The following is a 22,004-nucleotide window of genomic DNA, read 5'->3' as shown; positions in this document are numbered from 1 at the left end:
TTGTTTTGATGGAGTATGTGATTGTTATTCTATAATGAATATGCAATGTTCTACCCTAGTGGACAGATCCTTGTGCATATCTACCCTTTTTAATTTATTATATTATGTAACCTACGGTTCTTTTCAGATTACATAATATTTTGGAAGTGTGCACCCCGAACTTTGTCAGGAAGAGACATTTTTTGTCTGTGACGTTGATTTCCCTGGCACATGTATAGCAAATGGTTCCATACACCTATGTAGATCTGAACATTCATCTTATACATTTTCCATAATTGGACTGGTAGTTTACTTATTTTTCTTTGTATAAAATAACAAATAATTACACTATGAAAAATCTTCTGGTTTAACTAATCAGTGAATTAAATTCTGAAGCTTGACCTGATGGAAACAGTGCTTAAACACACTGAATGCATGTGTCATCAGACACAGGGTATATTAAACAATAGTTGTTTATCGCAAAAGACAACCAGCATGAAGTATTTTGGGGACTATTAATACCTATGTACATTCCATCTCTTGGAAAATATTAATTTGAGTCATACTGGGTTTGGTTCATATCACTCTGCTTAGTAATGTGTTTTAATCTACCATCTTTACTGTTACCATTGATTTGGGTGTGAAAAACTGAAAAAAACTCTCGCGTTTAAGGCAGGGATACAGGTTGGAATGCCAAACCTTCTGTGCCAACAGTGACTCAACTGATACAGTTTAAAAGTAGAAATGAGAATATGACACATTCATCCCGAAATTTATCAGTAATTGCGCTGTGGATTAACAGTGAATCCCAGCACAGATTTTCAGTTGCTAATGTACAACAAAACACATTCAGCCTGGTGGAAAGTGGGTCATTTGTGATTTACATGAACACAAAGGCTAAATATTAACACTGGACTAACATGTTGTTAATTGTTAATTTAAATCAAATCTGTCAGCGAATGCCTACTGTAAATAAAATTGGATTATATTGCAGGACTTGTGATTAATTTCTGCCAGACTAAATAAACTCACTGAAAGGGTTTATGATTACAGATGTAACTCAAACATAATGTTTATTTGTTGTTTTTGGATTCAAGCCACCTAAGTGCAGTTTGTACATGGAATGTAGTTCCAGATATGTGAGAACGTAGGAGATGGGTGCGGGTTTGTTTATCGTAATTGTATTAATGCCTGTAATGCTGAATGCTCAATAGTCTGAATGATATTGTTGCAGCTTTGTGGGTTTTTCAAATGTCAGAATCGTAATGCCGCTATTGATAGCTGTTGATAGATGATGACCTATTTTTGGCATGATGAACAAGCAAAGGTTCAGCCCATGTGAGGAAAGTTTTATAACAGTGCAAACAAACATTTCAACATTTCCACACCAACATTTTTCAGCCTACGCATTCTTTTCTTTTTAAATATACATATTGCTGTTTCATTTCAGTAGCCAAAGAATGATTAATTCAGTTTTATTTCCTAAGAGTAGCCTAATTGGTTTAGTTAATCGTGCAAAATAAAGGTTCCAGGTCAGTTCTCACGAACTGTGACGCTATTTTGGCTCCTGTCCCTTTAAAGGACAAGAACATCCTTCTGTCTCACACCGTTTAATAGGTGACGCGCGTCCACACGCTTATGCGCGCTCACAGGCGGTCTATGTGATGGACGTGTGGGAACGACGTATAATTTCTTCTGACTTTGGACTTACAGAATGATTCATTTCGCCGAGAAGGCGAGCGAAACAACTTTTCTGATTTACTGAGGGAGTTGGATTGGCTTACAGCAGCTTTCAACACGACCAAAGGAATTCAAAGAACATTTCTTATTACTCCAGAACATGCTACTCTGAACGGTAGGACGGTGAATATTAATATATTAGTGAAATTATGATTGTGTGCATCTAAATGCTTGTATTGAAGTAGGGACACCAAGTCTATAGCTATTTATTGCGATTCGGTTTTTCACATATCGTTAAGACAAAATATGATAATCTGTGCATAGATTTTCTCACGCTGTTATGGTTTCATATGCAAATGAATTATCCATATGTTTGGCGTGACAAGAATGTATCAGTCTAATTCTGTTTGTGTTGTGATATTTAGTAGCCTATGAATTATTAATATTCTCTGAAGAACTTCTGTTGCTTGACGTTTTGATGTGCTCTTGTTCTCGATGGGAACCAGTACATTAAATCTCATCTAATAGGAACAGACATAAGCAAGTTTATTTGACATGGTTATATCCCTAATCAAATATGTTTAAATATAATAAAAATAAGGTACAAGATTATGTTCTATTTGTGTATTAGCTGAAGGGAGTTGTTAGACACCCGGTGCGATTACATTTGTTATTTATTTTTATAGCTTTTTGTATATTAACCGTATGGCGCGTTAAAGTGATTGACCTTATTAATTCATGGAGCTTAAAATCAATTAACAGACTGCAAATGAAGCTGAAGCACGTGGGATAGTCTTGAGAAAACCAAACCAAACATGTCTCAACAGCGGTGCACAAGACTACTTTCCGGCTGTCTGGCCGGTTCTTAGTCAGAATATATAAAGTGTATTTTAATGCAAGTGTAATATATAAAGGAAGCGAGTCCGTCACTTCAAACAAATGTCTGTGTGATAGGCTGAATAGAAATATAATCAGTTTTTCAAGTGTTCACCTTGATAATATTCTGTGCAATTTCAACCTACACAGCACAGTGGTTTGTGATGAACCTGAAAAGCTGAGGAAGACTTGTGTTATTACAGTAAAATATGCTATTAAGATGTCAGCATTACAAATGACCCATACAAGTTACTATTTTATAACACTGAAATCTTTTAAATAGTAAAACTTGCTTTTGTTGATATTTGTGAAGCATATGGGATCAGATTTCTAATGTTTTTAAAGTCCATATGCTCACCGAGGCTGCATTTATTTGCCCAAAAATACAGAGAAAATGTAAAATTCTGACATTATTGCAATTTAAAATAATGGTTTTCTATTTGAATCTACTTTAAAATATTATTTATTTCTGTGATGCAACACTGAATTTTCAGCATCATTAATCCAGTCTTCAGTGTCACATGATCCTTCAGAAATCATAATATGCTGATCACTTATCAATGTTGGAAACAGTTGTGCCTCTTACTTTTTTAGAATTCTTTGATGAATAAAAAGGTAAAAAGAGCAGCATTTATTCAAAATAGAAACCTTTTCTAACCATATAACCATAGTCTTTGCTTTTACTTTCTATCAATTTAACACATCCTTGGTGAATAAAATTACTCATCATACTTTTAAATGGTAGTTTATATTGTTAGAAAATATTTCTATTTTAAATATGCTGTTTATTTTAACTTTTTATTTATTAAAGAATCCTGAAAAAAGTATCACAGGTTCCAACATAATATTAAGCAGCACAACTGTTTTCAATATTGATAATAAATCATCATATTATAATGATTTCTGAAAGATCATGTTACACTAATGACTGGAGTAATGATGATGGAGTAAAAATTTAGGTGTGCATCACAGGAATAAATTACATTTTAAAATATATTCACATAAAACTAGTTATTTTCTTTGAAATAATATTTCAATTTTTTTCTAGTTTTTTGATAAAGTAAATATGAAACCTTTTTTAAAAAACATTACAAATCGTACTGGTTTCAAACTGGTTTCAAACCTTTAATTATATATATATGGTGGGCCGTTATCGGCGTTAACGTGCTGCGTTAACGTGATACTCTTATCGGGCGATAAAAAAATATCGCCATTAATCTATTCTCAAAGTTGGGTTGGTAGCTGGGTCTATACTACGCAATCTATGATGACTTTCACCTTGATAGTTTAGCACGGATGTATACCTAGCCGAATTGCACTGTAGGGGGCGAGAACGAGTCTTCATCAAACGAGACGTTCTAACATGGATGCAGCTATGAAGCCACCGGGTTTGCTTCAGGGCAGGGGCGTTGCTAGACCCTTTTTACTGGGGCACGTGCGTGAGTTATAATTTACTTTGATAATCCCGAAATAAAGACATTAAACTATATGCAACAACTGAATTGACGCTTCTAAAAGCAACGCAGTTTAACCGAAGACTATGCACGCAGATATCCATGCCCGTGTATTTAACTGCAACGCGCACTTCGCGCAGCCTTTTACACAGAAGTGCATGCAGTGTAGGAATAGTTGGTTACCCAAGTTTGTATAGTTAATTGTGTTGTAAATGCAATTGTCAAGCAGTTTGTGATGCATTTTGGAAATAGGAGATGAGCCCCTGGTCTAATGCGCCACCTGGCTTGAGAAACCCGTTCTCAAAGACTTACTTTTAGTCATTATTTGGGTAGCACACATATTCTGAATGCCTTCGGAAGAATTCAAATTAGCCATTTTAATCTAGATTAATCTAGATTAATTCCAAGATTACAGTGAGATTAATCTAGATTAAAAAAATTAATCTATGCCCACCACTAATATATATATATATATATATATATATAGAGAGAGAGAGAGAGAGAGAGAGAGAGAGAGAGAGAGAGAGAGAGAGAGAGAGAGAGAGAGAGGAGCTTGACCAGGGTTAGAATTGATCTAAATTGTAATGTGATGTAATGTAATGTGGAAAAAATAAAAGCACAAAGGTATCCGATGACCTTCTTCCTCTTCAGTATTTAATTACATTATTACTGGCATTCTGGGCTCATGCATGAGAGTTATTCCTATTTTGGGATGTTTCTCAGAAAATGCTGCCATCTGTTTTCCCCTGAGTACCTATTTATGTGATTAACTGAAAAATCTGAAATACTATTTTTTCAGTGTAAAAAATATGTACAGAATTCATCACCTTTACATTTAAATGTATTATATACAAATCTATTCCTAAGCTTTGTTTAAATGTATTTAAATATCATGCTTGTAACAATTTAAAAAAATATTAATTTAAAATGATGTGTAAATAATAAAATAGAAAGAAGAACAATGAATTGTGATTTTAGTAACAATGAAAAATATATAAACAATGCACTAATGGCAATACTGAGGTGCATAAATTTGATTTCTTGAAAGTCTGAGATAATTCTAAACAAGCTAACCCAGCTTAATTTATTAGAGTAAGGAACTTCTTGCTTCATATTAGTATATTCTCCTCTCCTATTTTCCTGACACCGTCTGTGTTGTAAATATGAGCCCATTTATAAGAGCTGAGTGTTAAAAGGGGACAGCCTTGGCACCGCAGCAGGGGCAGAAAAATACACAGTGCTAATGTTTTTCAACACTTCATCATAATCATTATAATTAATAGGACTGTGCGTGTGTTCATGTGAATGCTTTCCACTCTAAAGTGAAAGCAGCTAATAAAATCGTATCCTTGAGCCTTTTATGCTCACACAGTCAAGAGTTTAGTCTTTCAAATCATCATTGATTGTTTATTAGGGCATGCATACAGTAGCTTTGTCTGCCAGCTTGATTTGAAATGCTAAGAGGAAACAACCACGGATGCTGAGAAACAACTTGTATCCGTGATTTGGCTTGCAGAATTGTCTGTCATGTCAGTTCCCAGAAAAACTCTTTGTTTTTTTTTACCCTGTTTTCAAGTGCCTGTTACTTTTTTGATTGTCTTTAAATATTTATGTTCACGGTGTTCTCGCTGTATACTGGCATCAGTGTTTGATTTATTCCTGGATCGCACGTTGGTGCTATTTTGATCATGTTGTTTTGTATTTTACTACTTTGGAATATGCCAGACTGATCGTGTCCACAACTTTAACATTCCTACAGCTGTGGGTCTCAGGAGTGTCTTGCATGTGCTTTGACCAGAAATAGAAACTAACTATGAGACTGTCTATTTTCAGATGATGTGTTCATGATTGTTGTGAAACTCATGTCGTAAGAGAGTGGATGTGCGGTGTGCTGGGTTGGTGAATATTGCAGTGTTTCACAGTTCACTGAATGTCCACTAAATACTCAGTTTATGAGAAATGTACCAGAAAGGAATTCAACACATGATTTTCTCATTTCATACTAGAGACATGGAAATAAAGGTGTAGTTTTTGTAGATGAAAGTGATGTTAACATTTTGTGAGATGGAGTTCTCTGCAAAAGTAAGTGTGAAAATGCATATCAAAACAAACAAAAAAAATCTATTCATGTAACACAGTTTAAGTCATTATATGATTATTTCTAGGGCTGGGTTTTGACACAAATTTCATGATTTAATTCAATTCGGATTTGATTACAATTATTTTTGATATTTGATATATTTTTGAAAAAATCTTTCAACTAATTCTGTAAAATGTACATGAGAGTCAGTTGGTACTACAGTACTATAATATTGAAGGTTGAAACTGACTGATTTGTATACACTAATTTCAGTTTTCATAATAATAAAGTTACAATTACATAATTATATTTCTACTCAAATTTGTTAATTAAAATATAAACATTTAAACTGTGGCTGTCATAAAAACAGATTTATTCAAACATAAATGAAACATTCAAGAACAGTAAAAATAATGAATATAGCTGCAAGCAGCAATTACGGGGCCAAGCACAAAGAAGGAGAGATAAGTCATGCCAGCATGGCTGGCAGCATCAGACCAACTGCATCAATGAGCAATTAAAGAGGTATTTAAGCAAAAAGGCACAAAAATAAATAAATAAACAAATACAGTCACCATTAATATGATATCACTGTCGACCAGTAGGCATTGCTGTTTTGCGACATTGATGTGGTATGGTCAGTGTAAGGTGACAATGGCACAAATAAAGTTTGGTGTCAATATGTCAAAGCTTTGCAGGGATACAGCCTCAGAGTCATTTTAGCATTTGTTGCGGGGCTGTACGAATACAGTTTTGTTCTACATGAAATCCATAACTTATTGTCAGCACAGTCTGAAGATGATCTGATTAAATTTTGGTGGAAATCAGACCAATGGTCAAGAGGAGTTGTGGTCAGTGGTTAGAGTGAGGTCGCAATGCCACATACAAAATTTGGTGTAAATATGTCAAAGCTTTGCAGAGATACAGCCTCAGATGCAGTTTGGCATCTTTCCAGCAAATTCGTTGGTGCGTTTACAGTTTTTTACAGACGCTAGGACACATTTCTCAATACTTAGGTCACTTTTGCAAAACTCTTCACACAGTTCTCCTAACTGACTTTCAGCTTGGCAAAGCAGTTAATTTCACATTCAAAATGCACTACAACTACCAAAACACTTTATTCAGGTCTCAAATAAACTCATTCTTCCAGAACACTAGCAAAGGTTGACAGCCGACAAACACACTTTGCCAGCCACAAAACAATGACCTAAAAAACACTTACAACATGTAACATTACACAGTGTTTTCTTGTGTAAAACAAGGACACATCTCTGTTTATAATTGCAATATATATTGTTTATAACTGCAATATATGTTACTGGAATGAATCAGACATGATGCAGAATTCGTCAATATTTTATGTTGTTGACTCATTTTTATTTTTTTGCACTAAGTAATTCCAAAATACAAGAATTTGTATACACACCATCCACTGATACAGATACAATAGTAATGCTAATCTACTCGCATTTTTAGATTTGAAATATGTTTCAATAAAATATTGCTGTTGAATTTTGCTGTCTTATTCAGTTTTGCATTATGTTATTGTTTTGAACATAAGTTTAACAGTTTTGAAGACAGTATGTAAGCACGTGCAAAATGTTTTGTACGTACAAAGATTTTTGGCAGTTGTTGTGTCTGAGTGAGAAAAGAATTCATGAAATTAGAGAGATGTTGTCACTGAATGCATTTTGTGCCAAAACAATGATAATTGATCCTCAGTTTAGCCCACATAGACTTCTGTTGTGCTCACTGTGTGAAGAGTTTTGCAAAAGTGACCTAAGTATTGAGAAATGTGTCCTAGCGTCTGTAAAAAACTGTAAATGAAAACTGTTTCAAATATAGACACCAGCATGGTCTGAAGAAGATCTGAGTCAAATTTGGTAAAAATCGGATCAACAGTCTAGGAGGAGTTCGAAAAAGTAGGTTTTGTACATTAACAAAATGGCTGACAGGAAGTTCGTCCAATTTTGGCATAATTGGTATTGATGTTTTCGGCATGACACAAGGAATATATTGAGATCACTCTCATTACATAAGCCATTTTCATCAGAAGTTATTAGCATTTTTAAAAATTTATTTATAACTTTTTGAGGACTGTTAGGGCATGGTGCCAAAGACACAGAGTTTCGTAATGATACGCCAATGCGTTCAGAAAAGTATAACGTTTTTGACAAAATTCACAATGGGCGATGCCAAAAATGGCTGACATGGGAACATTTGGCATGGTTTGACTCGGCATGATGCACCGAATTTAAAGAGACAAGTTTTGCAATTTTTGGCCAAACCATTCAGAAGTTCTAAGCAAAAATTACAATTTTCCATATCTTCTGACCACTAGGTGGTACTGTGCTGAAACACTGTAGGTAGCCTCAGGTCATGCTTGTTAAAATGCACACCAAGTTTGGTCTCAATATTGCTAAGATATAGCCTTACTCCCATTTTTGTGTGCTTTTTGTACAATTCGTTTGCGCATTTTTCGAGACAGTTTGACAAATCAGTTCCATAACTTTTTGTTGGCATGGTGTAAAGTTAAACTGGTTTGAATTTCATGAAAATCGGAGCAAAGGCCTAGGAGGAGTTTGAAAAAGTAGGTTTTCAAAATTTAAAAAGGCGTAAAAGCTATTAGCATAAACATGATTAAAACTTTGGACAAGTGGTGGCGCAAGTGCTTTGGTCCTTGGCCCCTAAAAAATATGTTGTATGCTGCATATATTTAGCAAAATGCTCCTCAAAGTTAATTTTCTATCTGACTAAAATATATGGTCACAGAATATGTTTTTTCTGAGGTAAATGTGACGTTACTTGACATTGTGTACAAGCTGTTTATTGACGTCTTTTTGTGGTTAAAATACTGACTGAGTGATTACATGAGACTGGAAGAAGTTGTACTCCTTCTTTTGACATACCTTTAGATGTTTATTCATGTTTATTTCGTGTTAAAACTGTTAAAGCAGAGGAGAACAGTTCATGTTCTTCTCTATAATAAAATGGACAGAATTTGAAATCTGAGACTTTGTTTCATAGCAAAAGTAACAAAGCACAAAACATATTGTGATTTATTGAATGGGATGTGCGCTACAATGTTCCCTTCTTGAATTGAAAATAGGCTTGACTAATCGATTCTTGGGATTTTAGAATCAATATTGTTTCGTAAAAATGAGAATAAATGAAAATCAAGTAGATGTTTTTTACCCAGCCCTAATCTGATTATTCAATTTCACAGAATTATTTTATCAGTTAAGAATTAAGTTCTGCTTGTCGGCTTTCAAAAAAGGTTGATATTCTAAACTCCAAATGCTTTTGTGGAATTATTTTTGGTTCTAAAAATGACTTTGATTTAGAATATTTCGGAATCACTCTCCAAACAATAACTGGACTGTATAAAGCTCACTGAGGATGCATAACAGTCCTGTAGATATAAATAAACAGATACGGCTAATGGAACATCCACTTTTTCCCTTTTTGACCCTTTGAACTTTGGGACTGGTTTTGAGAAACCGTTTTTGATGTTCATAGATCACTCTGAAGGATGTAGTATTGGAATGTTAAACAAGCGGCTTTGAACAGTGTGTGTGCCATTAAATGTAGTGCAAGGAGGTCCTGTGTTTCAGCTCTTTAATAGATCTCCAAACATGCCCATTCTGCATTCCACTTCTCTGGACAGAGAACAACACTCAGCCATCAAACACAATACAGACCTTTGATGATTTATATGAATTATATTTGGCTTGTCAAACTAACAAAGCAACATCTAAATCAAACTAGCCAGGAGTTTAAAGCAATGGCTATCTATTTAGTGATGGTAGAGCCACAGTTCTAGCAAAAAATGTATTAGCAGTGTGTAGAAAATGACAGGAATATGATGCTGGATGCTTTGTTGATAGTGCAAGCCTGATGTAACCCATTAATTCACCCAAAAATACAAATTTAGTGAAGGCCATCCAAAATGTAGATGAGTTTGTTTCTTCATCAGTACATATTTGGAGAAATACCGCATTGTGCATTACATCACTTACTCATAAATGGATCCTCTGCAGTGAATGGGTGCCGTGAGATCACCTTTTGCTTCACAAAATATGAATTGATGGACTGCAGTTGTGTGGATTACTTGTGAAGTATTGTTATGTTTTTATCAGCTTTTTGAACTCTCATTCTGACGGCACCCATTCACTGCGGAGGATCTATTGGTGAGCATGTGATCTAAAGCTAAATTTCTCCAAATCTGTTCTGATGATGAAACAAACTCTGATCTGGGAGGGCCTGAGGGTGAGTATATTTACAGCAATTTTTTGGGCTGAACTAACCCTTTTAAAGTGCATAGATAGATGCCACAGTAGACCATAGGATACGTTGTCCACGTACATGGGTAATAAATGATGTCTAGAGAATTCCAGGTCAGACTGCAGGCAGCCTGTGAGCTGTGTAAACAAGTATATAGCCGTAGCCATATCTGGCTCACTAATGTAGTTGCTGCTTTTAGGGTTTCGTTGGTGTTGCACTTATTAGACACACTGTTAGTGTGTAAAGTGCATACTGCCTAAAACGTAAGCTATTACTGAAAAAAAAAATATTTTTCACGTTCTGTTTCTCGCAGAACTTTAAGTGAAGGGCAGGACTCTTAAAGTAGGACCCTATGATGAAAATGCGGATGGAATTGTGGAATTCAGGAATTTACTGTATAATGTGAATTCATGGAAGTTGTCAACGTTTGGAGGAATTAATTAAAAGTAGGCCAGTACATGCGTCATGCGATGTGTGGACTAGTGTCTGTGGTTTTGCTTAACCTTTAGAACTGCTCTGATCTTCATGATCATTTCACCGTTTCTTTTGAGAAAAACTATCGTCATATACAGACAGAAACTTAAAGTTCTTAACAGCAACCTGTCAAAATAAAAGTTAAGTTTAACATGAAGAAACTGACAGAAATATATTACTTAATGCAGTGACAGTACTAATACTACTAATAAAATTATGAAAATATTACTCTTTAAGTACTTAAGTAAGAAACATCTCATGGATGCACTGGGACGCATCCTCAGTGATGTATCCTGGGATCATTGGATGTCTCGGGTCTCGCAACATCATACACCCTCTCCCAGGCGACCCAGCCGGGGTTGATCAAGCCCCGACTTGCGTCCCAGTAGCAGTCCACGGATCAGCCCTCCTTATCCAAAGCCACCTTGTGGCCTTCTCTGCAGCTTCACTTGCGGATCGAATGGCCCTTTTATTTGCCACCCCTGTAACGCCCAACCGACTGAGGGCTTTGCACAATGAACGTCCTGCAAAGCCTCTACAGCCAACTTCTATGGGCTCATAGATGGTTCTCCAGCCTAAGTAATGTTTACCAGAAATATTATTTGCCATAGTTTATTTGACAGAAAAATGTAAATAGCCTACAACAATACAATATTTCAGAAAATAAAATAATATTTTTTTTTTTTGTAAAATCATTGAAATGGAATGCAGAAAAATTTAAATGGAAAAAAAAGGAATTTGGCACAAAAAATAAACTGGAATTTGGGAAAAATAAAAAATAAAACAGATTTCATAGGGCCCTATATAAGTCGCAGATCCTAAATTCTATTTGTGTTGAATTTCAAGTAACGTGAAAAACAAGATGTATTGATGCTTTACTGAAATTGCATTGATCATTATTTCAGTCCAAAAAGTATAATGGTTAAATGAATCATAGTTTTGCATATTCAGTCGGGTCCTTATTGCACCTTATTTTTACTCCTTGGTATGAAAAAGATAATGTCACAACTTTATGTTGGACTTTAGGGTGGAATTTTTGTCTGTTCAAGTGTCATTATTTTACAGATATAATTATGTAATTAAGATACGTTCTAAAGTTGCCGGGCCAGTAAGTTTTTTTTTTTTTTTTGTCAGCATTGCTGCATTAGATTGATCAAAAGTGACAGTGATTGTTGCAAAAGTTTTTTATTTCAAATAAATGCTATTGTTTTAGACTTTATTTTCATCAAATAATCCTGAGTCTGTTTCTACAAACAATTAAGGAGCAAAATTCATTTTAAATGTGATAAAAATAATAATAAATGTTTCTTGAGCACCAGATCTGCATTTCAGAATGATTTCTGAAGGATCATGTGACACTGGAGACTGAAGTAATGCCGTAAATTCAGCTTTGCCATCACAGTAATACTTTTTTTTTTTTTAAATATACTCAAATACACAGGCGTTTTAAATTGTAATAATATTTTACAATATTAGCTTTTTACTGTATTCATTTTTATATTGATCACATGCAGCCTTGAGCATAAGAGACAGAAGTAGGTTGGAATGACATACAGTAGTATCATATACAATAGTTCAGGGCTGGTAACCTGATAATTGTTGGATTGAATCCCACAAGAAGTGGGGAAGATCAGGAAACACTGACCAGGAAACATTACTCCAAGAAGATTGTGCCTGTATTAAGTGTACTGTACATAAATTAATAATGAACTAAATGACTAGCTATGTACATTCAGGTTTTTTTTCTTTCATATTGTGATGTACAGTGAGGGAAAAATTGATTTGATCCCCTGCTGATTTTGTACGTTTGCTCACTGACAAGAAATGATCGGTCTATAATTTTAATTGTAGGTTTATTTTAACATTGAGAGATAGAATAATAACAAAAAAAATCCAGAAAAAACGCATTTCAAAAAAGTTATAAATTGATTTGCATTTTAATGAGTGAAATAAGTATTTAATCCCCTAAATCAGAAGATTTCTGGCCCCCAGGTGTCTTTTATACAGATAACAAAATGAGATTAGGAGCACTCCCTTTAAGAGAGAGCTCCTAATCTCAGTTTGTTACCTGTATAAAAGACACCTGTCCACAGAAGCAATCAACCAATCAGATTCTAAACTCTCCACCATGGCCAAGACCAAAGAGCTGTCCAAGGATGTCAGGGACAAGATTATAGATCTACACAAGGCTGGACTGGGCTACAAGACCATCGCCAAGCAGCTTGGTGAGAAGGTGACAACAGTTGGTGCGATTATTCGCAAATGAAAGAAACACAAAATAACTGTCAGTCTCCCTCGGTTTGGGGCTCCATGCAAGATCTCACCTCGTGGAGTTTCTATAATCCAGAGAACGGTGAGGAATCAGCCCAGAACTACACAGGAGGATCTTGTCAATGATCTCAAGGCAGCTGGGATCATAGTCACCAAGAAAACAATTGGTAACTGAATGTGAAGGACTGAAATCCTGCAGTGCCCGCAAGGTCCCCCTGCTCAAGAAAGCACATGCACAGGCCCGTCTGATGTTTGCCAATGAACATCTGAATGATTCAGAGGTGAACTAGGTGAACATTTTGTGGTCTGATAAGACCAAAATCGAGTTCTTTGGCATCAACTAGACTCGCTGTGTTTGGAGTAGGAGGAATGCTGCCTATGACCCCAAGAACACCATCCCCACCATCAAACATGGCGGTGGAAACTTTATGCTTTGGGGGTGTTTTTCTGCTAAAGGGACAGGACAACTGCACCTCATCAAAGGGACAAAAGATGGAGCCACGTACCGTCTTGGGTGAGAATCTCCTTCCCTCAGCCAGGGCTTTGAAAATAGGTCATGGATGGGTATTTCAGCATGACAATAATCCAAAACACACGGCCAAGGCAACAAAGGAGTGGCTCAAGAAGAAAATCTGTGGAGGGAGCTAAAGGTTTGAGTTGCCAAACGTCAGCCTCGAAAGAGGAGTGGTACAAAATGGCCAACTACAAGAAACAACTGACCTCTGTGATTGCCAACAATGGTACTAAGTCATGTTTTGCGAAAGGGTCAAATACTTATTTCACTCATTAAAATGCAAATCAATTTATAACTTTTTTGAAATGCATTTTTCTGGATTTTTTTGTTGTTGTTATTCTGTCTCTCATGATTTAAATAAACCTACCATTATTTCTTTGTCAGTGGGCAAACATACAAAATTAGCAGGGGATAAAATAATTGTTTCCCTCACTGTACAGTCAATCAGTGGGACTAGTTGATTTATGACTGATTTCCAGCAGCTCTGTGTTGTTGATTGTCTAATGGAAACTACCATGCCTGGAAAAAACACACTCGCCAGCTTAACTGGCAGGCGTGTGCTCTCCACTCCAGAGATGTATTGTCTAATGACCTCTTTTCTTATCCTTAAATGGTTGCTTGTGAATTGTCGGTTGGAATGCCATGAGGGTTGGCAATCTGATGTGATTTACAGTCATTTGACTGTGTCCAGTGTTTTGTGTAATTATATTTCTGGCCGGGGCACAAATGTATATCCTGGGTTACTCGATGAATTAATCAAGAGAACCTTGAAAGGTGATGCAATATAAACATTGCTGAATTGGTTTCACCTTCAGGACTAATTTGTTGTGTAACCCTATCGTGCGAGTCATGCCGCACACCCCACTTAGAAATTATTTGTTTAAAAATGTGCCCAGAACGTTAACGGTAACATGCCAACACAATCGTTACACATAAATAAAGGCTGATGCCATCTGCTCAAGATAATTTAGTGAGGTGCTGTCTCAAGATCTAGTCCTGGGGACTAGACAACTGGAGAAAACAATGCTAAACACAATTAGGCAAAATACAGTTGCAGTCAAAAGTTTACATACACCTTGCAGAACCTGCAAAATGTTAATTATTTTACCAAAATAAGAGGGATTATATAAAATGCATGTTATTGTTATTGTCTTGTACTGACTTGAATAAGATATATTTAACGTAAAAGATGTTTACATATAGCCCACAAGAGAAAATAATAGCTGAATTTAGAAAAATTACCCTGTTTAAAAGTTTACATGTTGTTACCTGAATGATCCACAGATGTGTTTTTATGTTTGTTATTTTTAGTGATAGTTGTTCATGAGTCCCTTGTTTGCCGTGAACAGTTAAACTGCCTGCTGTCCTTCAGAAAAATCTTTTAGGTCCCACAAATTCTGTTTTTTTCAGCATTTTTGTGTATTTGAACCCTTTCCAATAAAGACTATGATTTTGAGATCCATCTTATTTGTGGGACCTTAAGGATTTTTCTGAAGAACAGCGGGTAGTTGAACTATTCAGGACAAACAAGAGACTATCACTAAACAAAAAAAACAAAAAACAGCTGTTGATCATTCAGGAAACAACACAGTATTAAGAATCAAGTGTATGAAAACTTTTGAACTGGGTCATTTTTATAAATTCAACTATATGTAAATATCTTTTATGTGACATATTTGGTAAAATAATTAACATTTTACAGATTCTGCAAGGTGTATGTAAACATTTGACTTCAACCGTAGTAGAGAGGAAAAAACACTTCCCTTAAGTTTTGTTGTTGATATAAATACTAAATTCGGTCAGTTTCCAAACTTTTGTGTACAAACCCAGTTTAAAACTACTGCTTAATTTTTCCACTATTTAGGGAAACCTTTAAAGGAAATATGACCAGTTTCATGTTTATATAATCAACTACATAACTAATTATATAATCATAATTATCAACTTACAGACTGCGCTCAAGGTCAAAGTTTTTCCCTTTTTATGTAATTATCAAAATCACAGGTGAAGTTTAAGAGGAAAAAGACGTCAACTCTGTTTGTATTCCCCTAACAATATGATTAGAAGGATTACATGTGTGTCCTTCGTGTGTTCTTTAAGACCTTCGTGTGGTTGTGTTTATACCCTCAGCACTTTCCAGCCTGTTTAACACAAAACCAACTAAATTATTCAACACCAACCTGATCATACATGATTTAGCTGGAGACTCCTTTGTTTACACAGCATCATGATTAAGCATACGGTTTCCTGCTTTTGAGCACGCTTGAAGAGTCTAGTCAATGGTTTCTCAGGAAAGGAGTTCAAATGACCTTCATGCTTGAGCCATTATCGATTGAGCTGAGATTTAGCGACAGTGCCTGGATTTTATTGTCTGCTGTAGGGCTCAGTCACCCAATTTTGACAAAGTCAAAAAACGTTTCCTCATTTATAATTCACGTTGTAATACACTGTATTTTTGTGAATTTTCTCTGTGTATTAACTTCTTCTGTTTTGCGCAATGTCATATTTCACTGTTTTTAGGAATAGGGATCATTAATTTAACAATGTTACCGCTCATAAATGTCTGATATTGTATACTAGCCTATTTTTTTAAATTCTACATTAATTCTGTAAACATAAAATGCAAAAATGCAGTACTAAAATGAGATTCGTTCAAGATTGCATTTAGCAGTGCTATTAAATAATTAAATAGTTTTTAAATAGTGACTTTAATTATTCTTTATTGGCAGGTTTGGCATTTCGGAAGTGACTGACAAAATGTTTGTTTTGATTATGTAAAGACTGAACTACATGTGTGTACATGTCTAAGGAAATGCGATAAAAATCAAGCTGTATTCAGTCAGACAGAGATTGGAGGTCTAAGAGCTTGGAGCAATTTAGTTGTTACTTCTTTTCGAGCTGTCAGATCTGTTTCTCTTAGTATTCTCTGCTGTGTTTCCATCCTGAAGGGTGCAGCTGGTGGCGCACAGGTGTGAAAGAATGGCCTACCCTGGTTCTGGTTGGACGAGGGCCCAGCTTTAAGATGTATGGCTCCTGCTACCTGTCTCAGTGATGAAGAGCACCCCCACCATCTTCCTCCTCACTCTATCTGTCTTGTGCAGAGCTGAGGTAGGGATCAACATATGTTTTACAGTGAAAATTAGAAACTTACTGCTAATGCATTTCTACAAGTTTAGTTTCAGAAATAGTTTGCCTAAAATGCAGCAAGTGTGTGTTTTGGTTTTTCACATAAAGATCTTTTATGTGACCCTGGACCACAAAAACCAGTTATAAGTAGCACGGGTATGTTTGTAGCAGTAGCCAAAAATACATTGTATGGGTCAAAATTATCGTTTTTCCTTTTTTGCCAAAAATCATTAGGATATTAAAGGGGTCATTGGATGCAAAACTAACTTTTCCATGTTGTTTGAACATTAATGTGTGTTAGCAGTGATAAAAATGATAAAAATCCACCCAGTGTTTTTTTTTTTTAATCTTTAAAAATAATATCCCTTTTTAAAATCAGGTCATTCTCAGCTTCTTGTCGTTGTGACAAAACACAGTTGATTGACATGAGCGTCTTACCATAAACCCGCTCTCACCGAGCTAAAACAGTCCAAATACGATCGCCATTGTGTCGACTCAGGTGCAGAGGAAGACTCTAATTGAGCGATTGAGGTGTTCTGTTGTTGGATGTAATAATGAACATAGCAGTTGTCATTTACTCCCGACATCTGAGCCGTTTAAGAGGCAGAGGACAACGTTCTTTCATTTTTAAAAGGGAAGCGCCGATCCCTATCTACATATGCATCTATGTTTGTGTGAATCATTCGTGATGCAGCTTCACTCACAGCAGAAGTGAGTAGAAGGGTTTTTTATGCATCTTAGCAAATGGCCTTTCTTAATAATGTGCTTGTTGGCAAGTTTTGCAGATAAACGCGGCTAAATGCAGCTAAACGCGGCTAAAGTAAACATTACGGCTTATAATCCCACAGCAGAGAGGGGCGTGGCGAGCAGAGCTCATTTGCATTTAAAGGGCCCATGCGATAAAATGAGCTGATATTTTGACAAGGTAAAAGGGTGTTTTTTACACTACTATTGAGAATTTTTAACCAAAGTATATTAGAGACTTTTCATTAAGACCCTAAAGAATCATATGAACTTGTGGAAAATGGGCATCCGATGACCCCTTTAAGTAAAGATCATGTTCCATGAAAATATTTTGTAAATTTCCTCCTGCAAATATATCAAAACTTAATTTTTGATTAGTAATATGCATTGCTAAGACTTTATTTAGACAACTTTAAAGGTGATTTTGCTCCCTCAGATTCTAGATTTTCAAATAGTGGTATCTCGACCAAATATTGTCCTATCCTAACCATACACAAAGGAAAGCTTATTTATTCAGACGATTTATAAATCTCAATTTTTTGTGGTCACATATGAATATGCAATATTTCTTACTTACAGTGCTTTTTTGTGTAATTAACTTGAACCTTCAAGTAAGAAGAGTGTTTTATACCAGTGCCTAGAAGAACCATTTTTGGGTTAATTGAAGAAACTTCTATTGAACAATTCTTTAAAGAACAATTTTTTCTTAGTGTTAAAGAATTTGTTTACTCCTGAATTAAAATATCCTGATAATTTACTCACCCCCATGTCATCCAAGATGTCCATGTCGTTCTTTCTTCAGTCGAAAAGAAATTAAGGTTTTTGAGGAAAAACATTGCAGGATTTTTCTTCATGTAGTGGACTTCAATGGGAATCAACAGGTTGAAGGTCCAAATTGCAGTTTTAATGCCGCTTCAAAGGGCTTTAAACAAACCCAACCGAGAAATAAGGGTCTTATCTAGCGAAATGGACTGACATTTTCTAAAAAAGAATAACATTTTATGTACTTTTTAACCACAAATGCTCAACATGGACTAGCTCTGCAATGTGAGTCAGTGACTTAACGCATTACGTAATCACATTGGAAAGGTCACACGTGGTGATCAACTTTATCTCAATTTCTGTAATAAATGTCCAACATCGTTGTTTTACTATTTTTTGTAAAGTTTGTTTGACTTTCTTTGCATGTTAGCTAGGGGTGGGTATCGTTTGAATTTTATCGATTTCGATTCCGATTCCGATTCCACTTATCGATTCCGATTCTTTTCGATTCCCAGTTTCGATTCCAATTTAGTAAAAAAAACAACAACAAACACAAAAGTCAAACATTAATATATTAAACATGTTTATTTTCAGTGCTAGCTTGCAACATATTATTTTATTACAGGGGTTCTCAACCTTTTTTATATCAGGGCCCCCTTCTTCTCGGGTCAGTTTTGCAAGGCCCCCCTATGCCTGACATTTCCTCTAAAGGTGTTTATTTTTTAACCTTTTTTATTAACCTAAATGTTAGTTTTGCCTTTTTATTTTTCTCCTGCATGTTATAAAAAAAAATCAAACAAACTTTAAATTAAAGCTATACTTTTGAATTTAAAAGAAAATCCTCTGCTCTAACTTTTTAACATGAATACACATATACAGATTTAAAGCACCTAAATTATTTAATTCAGACATTCTTCACAACTTCAGAGTACTCTTTCTTAAGTGACTGAATATCTACTGTTTGTATTTATTATAAAATAAACATATAAATGAAAAATACAGTAAATACATTGTAAATCTGTTTATGCTGGTGCTCATATGTGCTTAAACACCACTGACCCTTACAAGATCCACCTCTATGGTTAAGCATTCATTATAAAAAACTCACAGGACATTCATTTTGAAAACTATGCAAATATTTTGAAATTTCACGCAAAAATACTATGGATCAGAGCACCGAAAGCATGAATAGTTTGTGAATCAACAGCGGACTTATGCGTGCCTAATGTACGACTCCGATATACAAGAATGAATACATTAGGCACGCGCGAGTTCGTTCGTTTGTTTCATGCAGCCAAGAGATAAAGTAGATACCTGTCTTCCCGCGGGGGTATAAGTGACTTTTATGTGGGCTTTTGCGGGACGAAATAACATATATTCCTTCTGGAGTGGGCGGGCGCAGGACTAAAATCCGTCCCTTGCAGATCTCTAAGATGAAGTTTGCGTGCAGCGGTAGATTTGTCTTCGGTTTTTACAAAGCGTAGACACACTTTTAAACGCTTACCGTGATCCATCTTTTCGACTGATGTTTACATTACCACGTAAAGTCCTGGCAGATTGCACGCGCGGAAGGTCCTGGCAGATCACTAGATGGAAAAAATGCAACCAGGAATCGAAACGAGGAATCGAAATTTTAATATTATAACAAGTATCCGATTCTTTATCTTAAGTATCCGATTCCAGAATCGGAATCCATTTTCGATTCCCAACCCTAATGTTAGCTTTGTAAACACGACTTTACATGTGGCCGAGCTAGTGCAAGACAAGCATTTGTGGTTAAAAAAGTGTATAAATTTGTAATTTTTTTAGAAAATTACTAATGGTTTCGCTAGATAAGACCCTTATTCCTCAGCTGGGATTGTGTAGAGCCCTCTGAAGCTGCACTGAAACTGCAATTTGGACCTTCAACCTGTTGGTCCCCATTGAAGTCCACTATATGGAGAAAAATCCTGGAATGTTTTCCTCAAAAACCTTAATTTGTTTTCAAATGAAGAAAGAAAAACATGTACATCCTGGATGACATAGAAGTGCGTAAATATTAGGAAATTTTAATTCTGGAGTATTTTAACAATCTAAAGAACCTTTTATGCAATGAAAAGTTTCTATGGATGTTGAATGTTCTTCACAAAACCATGAATTGCCAATAAAAAAAACTAAAAGTGTGGCAAAAACACAGAGAACTATCCGAATTTCTTGCATGTAGGGTGATGAATTTTGCACAAATAGAGCAGAAACATTTATCAAAGCAGTTAATAAGGACAAGTTTGTTTTCATTTTGAAAAAGATGTAACCTGGTGTCATATGTGTCTTTCAGAGTGTGAGTGGGAAGACGGTGAAGGACACAGTGCAAGAATGGAACATTTATCGGAACGAGTGCATCGTGAAGATAAGCTCACAACCCACTCCCTCGGGTAGGCTTTAGCTCGTCCCATTTGTGTGTGTGTGTGTGTGTGTGTGTGTGTGTGTGTGTATACCTGGTATTCATCACGTTGTGGGGACCAAATTACATTTCTTAGGTCCCCATGAGGAAACAGGCTTATAAATCATGCACAAAGAGTTTTTTTGAGGAAGTAAAAGTGTGCACAATCTCTTGTGAGGGCTAGGTTTAGGTGTAGGGTAGGTGTAGGGCGATAGAAAATACGGTTTGTACAGTATAAAAACCATTACGCCTATGGAATGTCCCCATAAAACATGTAAACCCAACGTGTGTGTGTGTGTGTGTGTGTGTGTGTGTGTGTGTGTGTGTGTGTGTGTGTGTGTGTGTGTGTGTGTGTGTGTGTGTGTGTCTGTGAGTGTGTGTCTATGAGTGTGTGTCTGTGAGTGTGTGTGTGTGTTTCCATATCAACATCGGAAAACATCTAGTTGAGATTTACTATGTCTATAAAGAGACGTAAACACGCAGAGAGGAATATTTCACTAACCACTCAAAATGTTTGTCATGAATCTTTCTCGCAATATAAATCTAGCTTGCAAACAGTAAGGAGTGTCAAAAAGGATAACGTTACACTTCTAACATGGAATTCAACTATTACATATACAATTTTATATATAATGCAAGCTCTGACAGGAGTATATAGAAGAATTCAAACCTGTCTGGATCCGCTTCATATTCACATCAAGTCTATTTTCTCCATTAGGTTTGTTTTGCAAAAGCATGTTTGATATGTACGCTTGTTGGACAGATGGAGTTCCCAACACAACTGTGAAAGTGCCGTGTCCCTGGTATCTGCCCTGGTATGATCAAGGTACAGCTGGCAATATTAGTTTCCTGTTGGCATAGAGAAATAAAAATATGGTTTATGAATGTCCTGCAGTTCAACATATTCATTTAAAGGAATTGTTCACCCAAAAATGTCATTTCAAAAAATAATTTACTCACCCTCAAGTTGCTCCAAACCTGTATAAGTTTCTTTATTTAGAAGATATTTAGAAGAATTTTGAAGAACCAAAGAGTTGTTGGTAGGGGTGTGTGATATATATTGTCTAATTTGACATAATCGAGTATTTTGCAAAAAAATATTCAAAACACACTTAACGTTACAGGGTGCAGGCATACATTACATGATACACATTTAGGGCTTTCTATTAATGAATGATCACAAATTCAAAACATGGGGGCAGAAAATGTATAGATTTCTTCTACTTTGTATAGTTAATCCATTTTACACAAAGAGTGCAGTTTTTCTCTTCAAAAATTACCATAGACTACACATGTGATATTGATTTTATACAACAGTTCAATAGACAAGATGTTAATATT

At 35.6% G+C, this 22,004-nt stretch overlaps 1 protein-coding gene across 1 annotated transcript in view; it reads left to right on the top strand.

Moving 5' to 3' along the window:
• The first annotated feature begins 1,636 nt into the window (after positions 1-1,636).
• Positions 1,637-22,004, top strand: part of gipr (gastric inhibitory polypeptide receptor) — a 37,031-nt gene continuing 16,663 nt past the window's right edge. Inside the window, exons 1-4 of the mRNA XM_073817531.1 lie at positions 1,637-1,834; positions 16,561-16,720; positions 20,559-20,655; positions 21,382-21,489. Of these exons, the coding sequence (XP_073673632.1) occupies positions 16,664-16,720; positions 20,559-20,655; positions 21,382-21,489 (262 nt within the window). The 5' untranslated portion in view covers positions 1,637-1,834; positions 16,561-16,663. The remainder of the gene's footprint in view (positions 1,835-16,560; positions 16,721-20,558; positions 20,656-21,381; positions 21,490-22,004) is intronic.

The sequence above is a fragment of the Garra rufa genome, chromosome 14 (genome assembly GCF_049309525.1).
Source record: "Garra rufa chromosome 14, GarRuf1.0, whole genome shotgun sequence".
Taxonomy (NCBI): Eukaryota; Metazoa; Chordata; class Actinopteri; order Cypriniformes; family Cyprinidae; genus Garra; species Garra rufa.
This window is presented reverse-complemented; position numbering and strand designations above follow the sequence as displayed.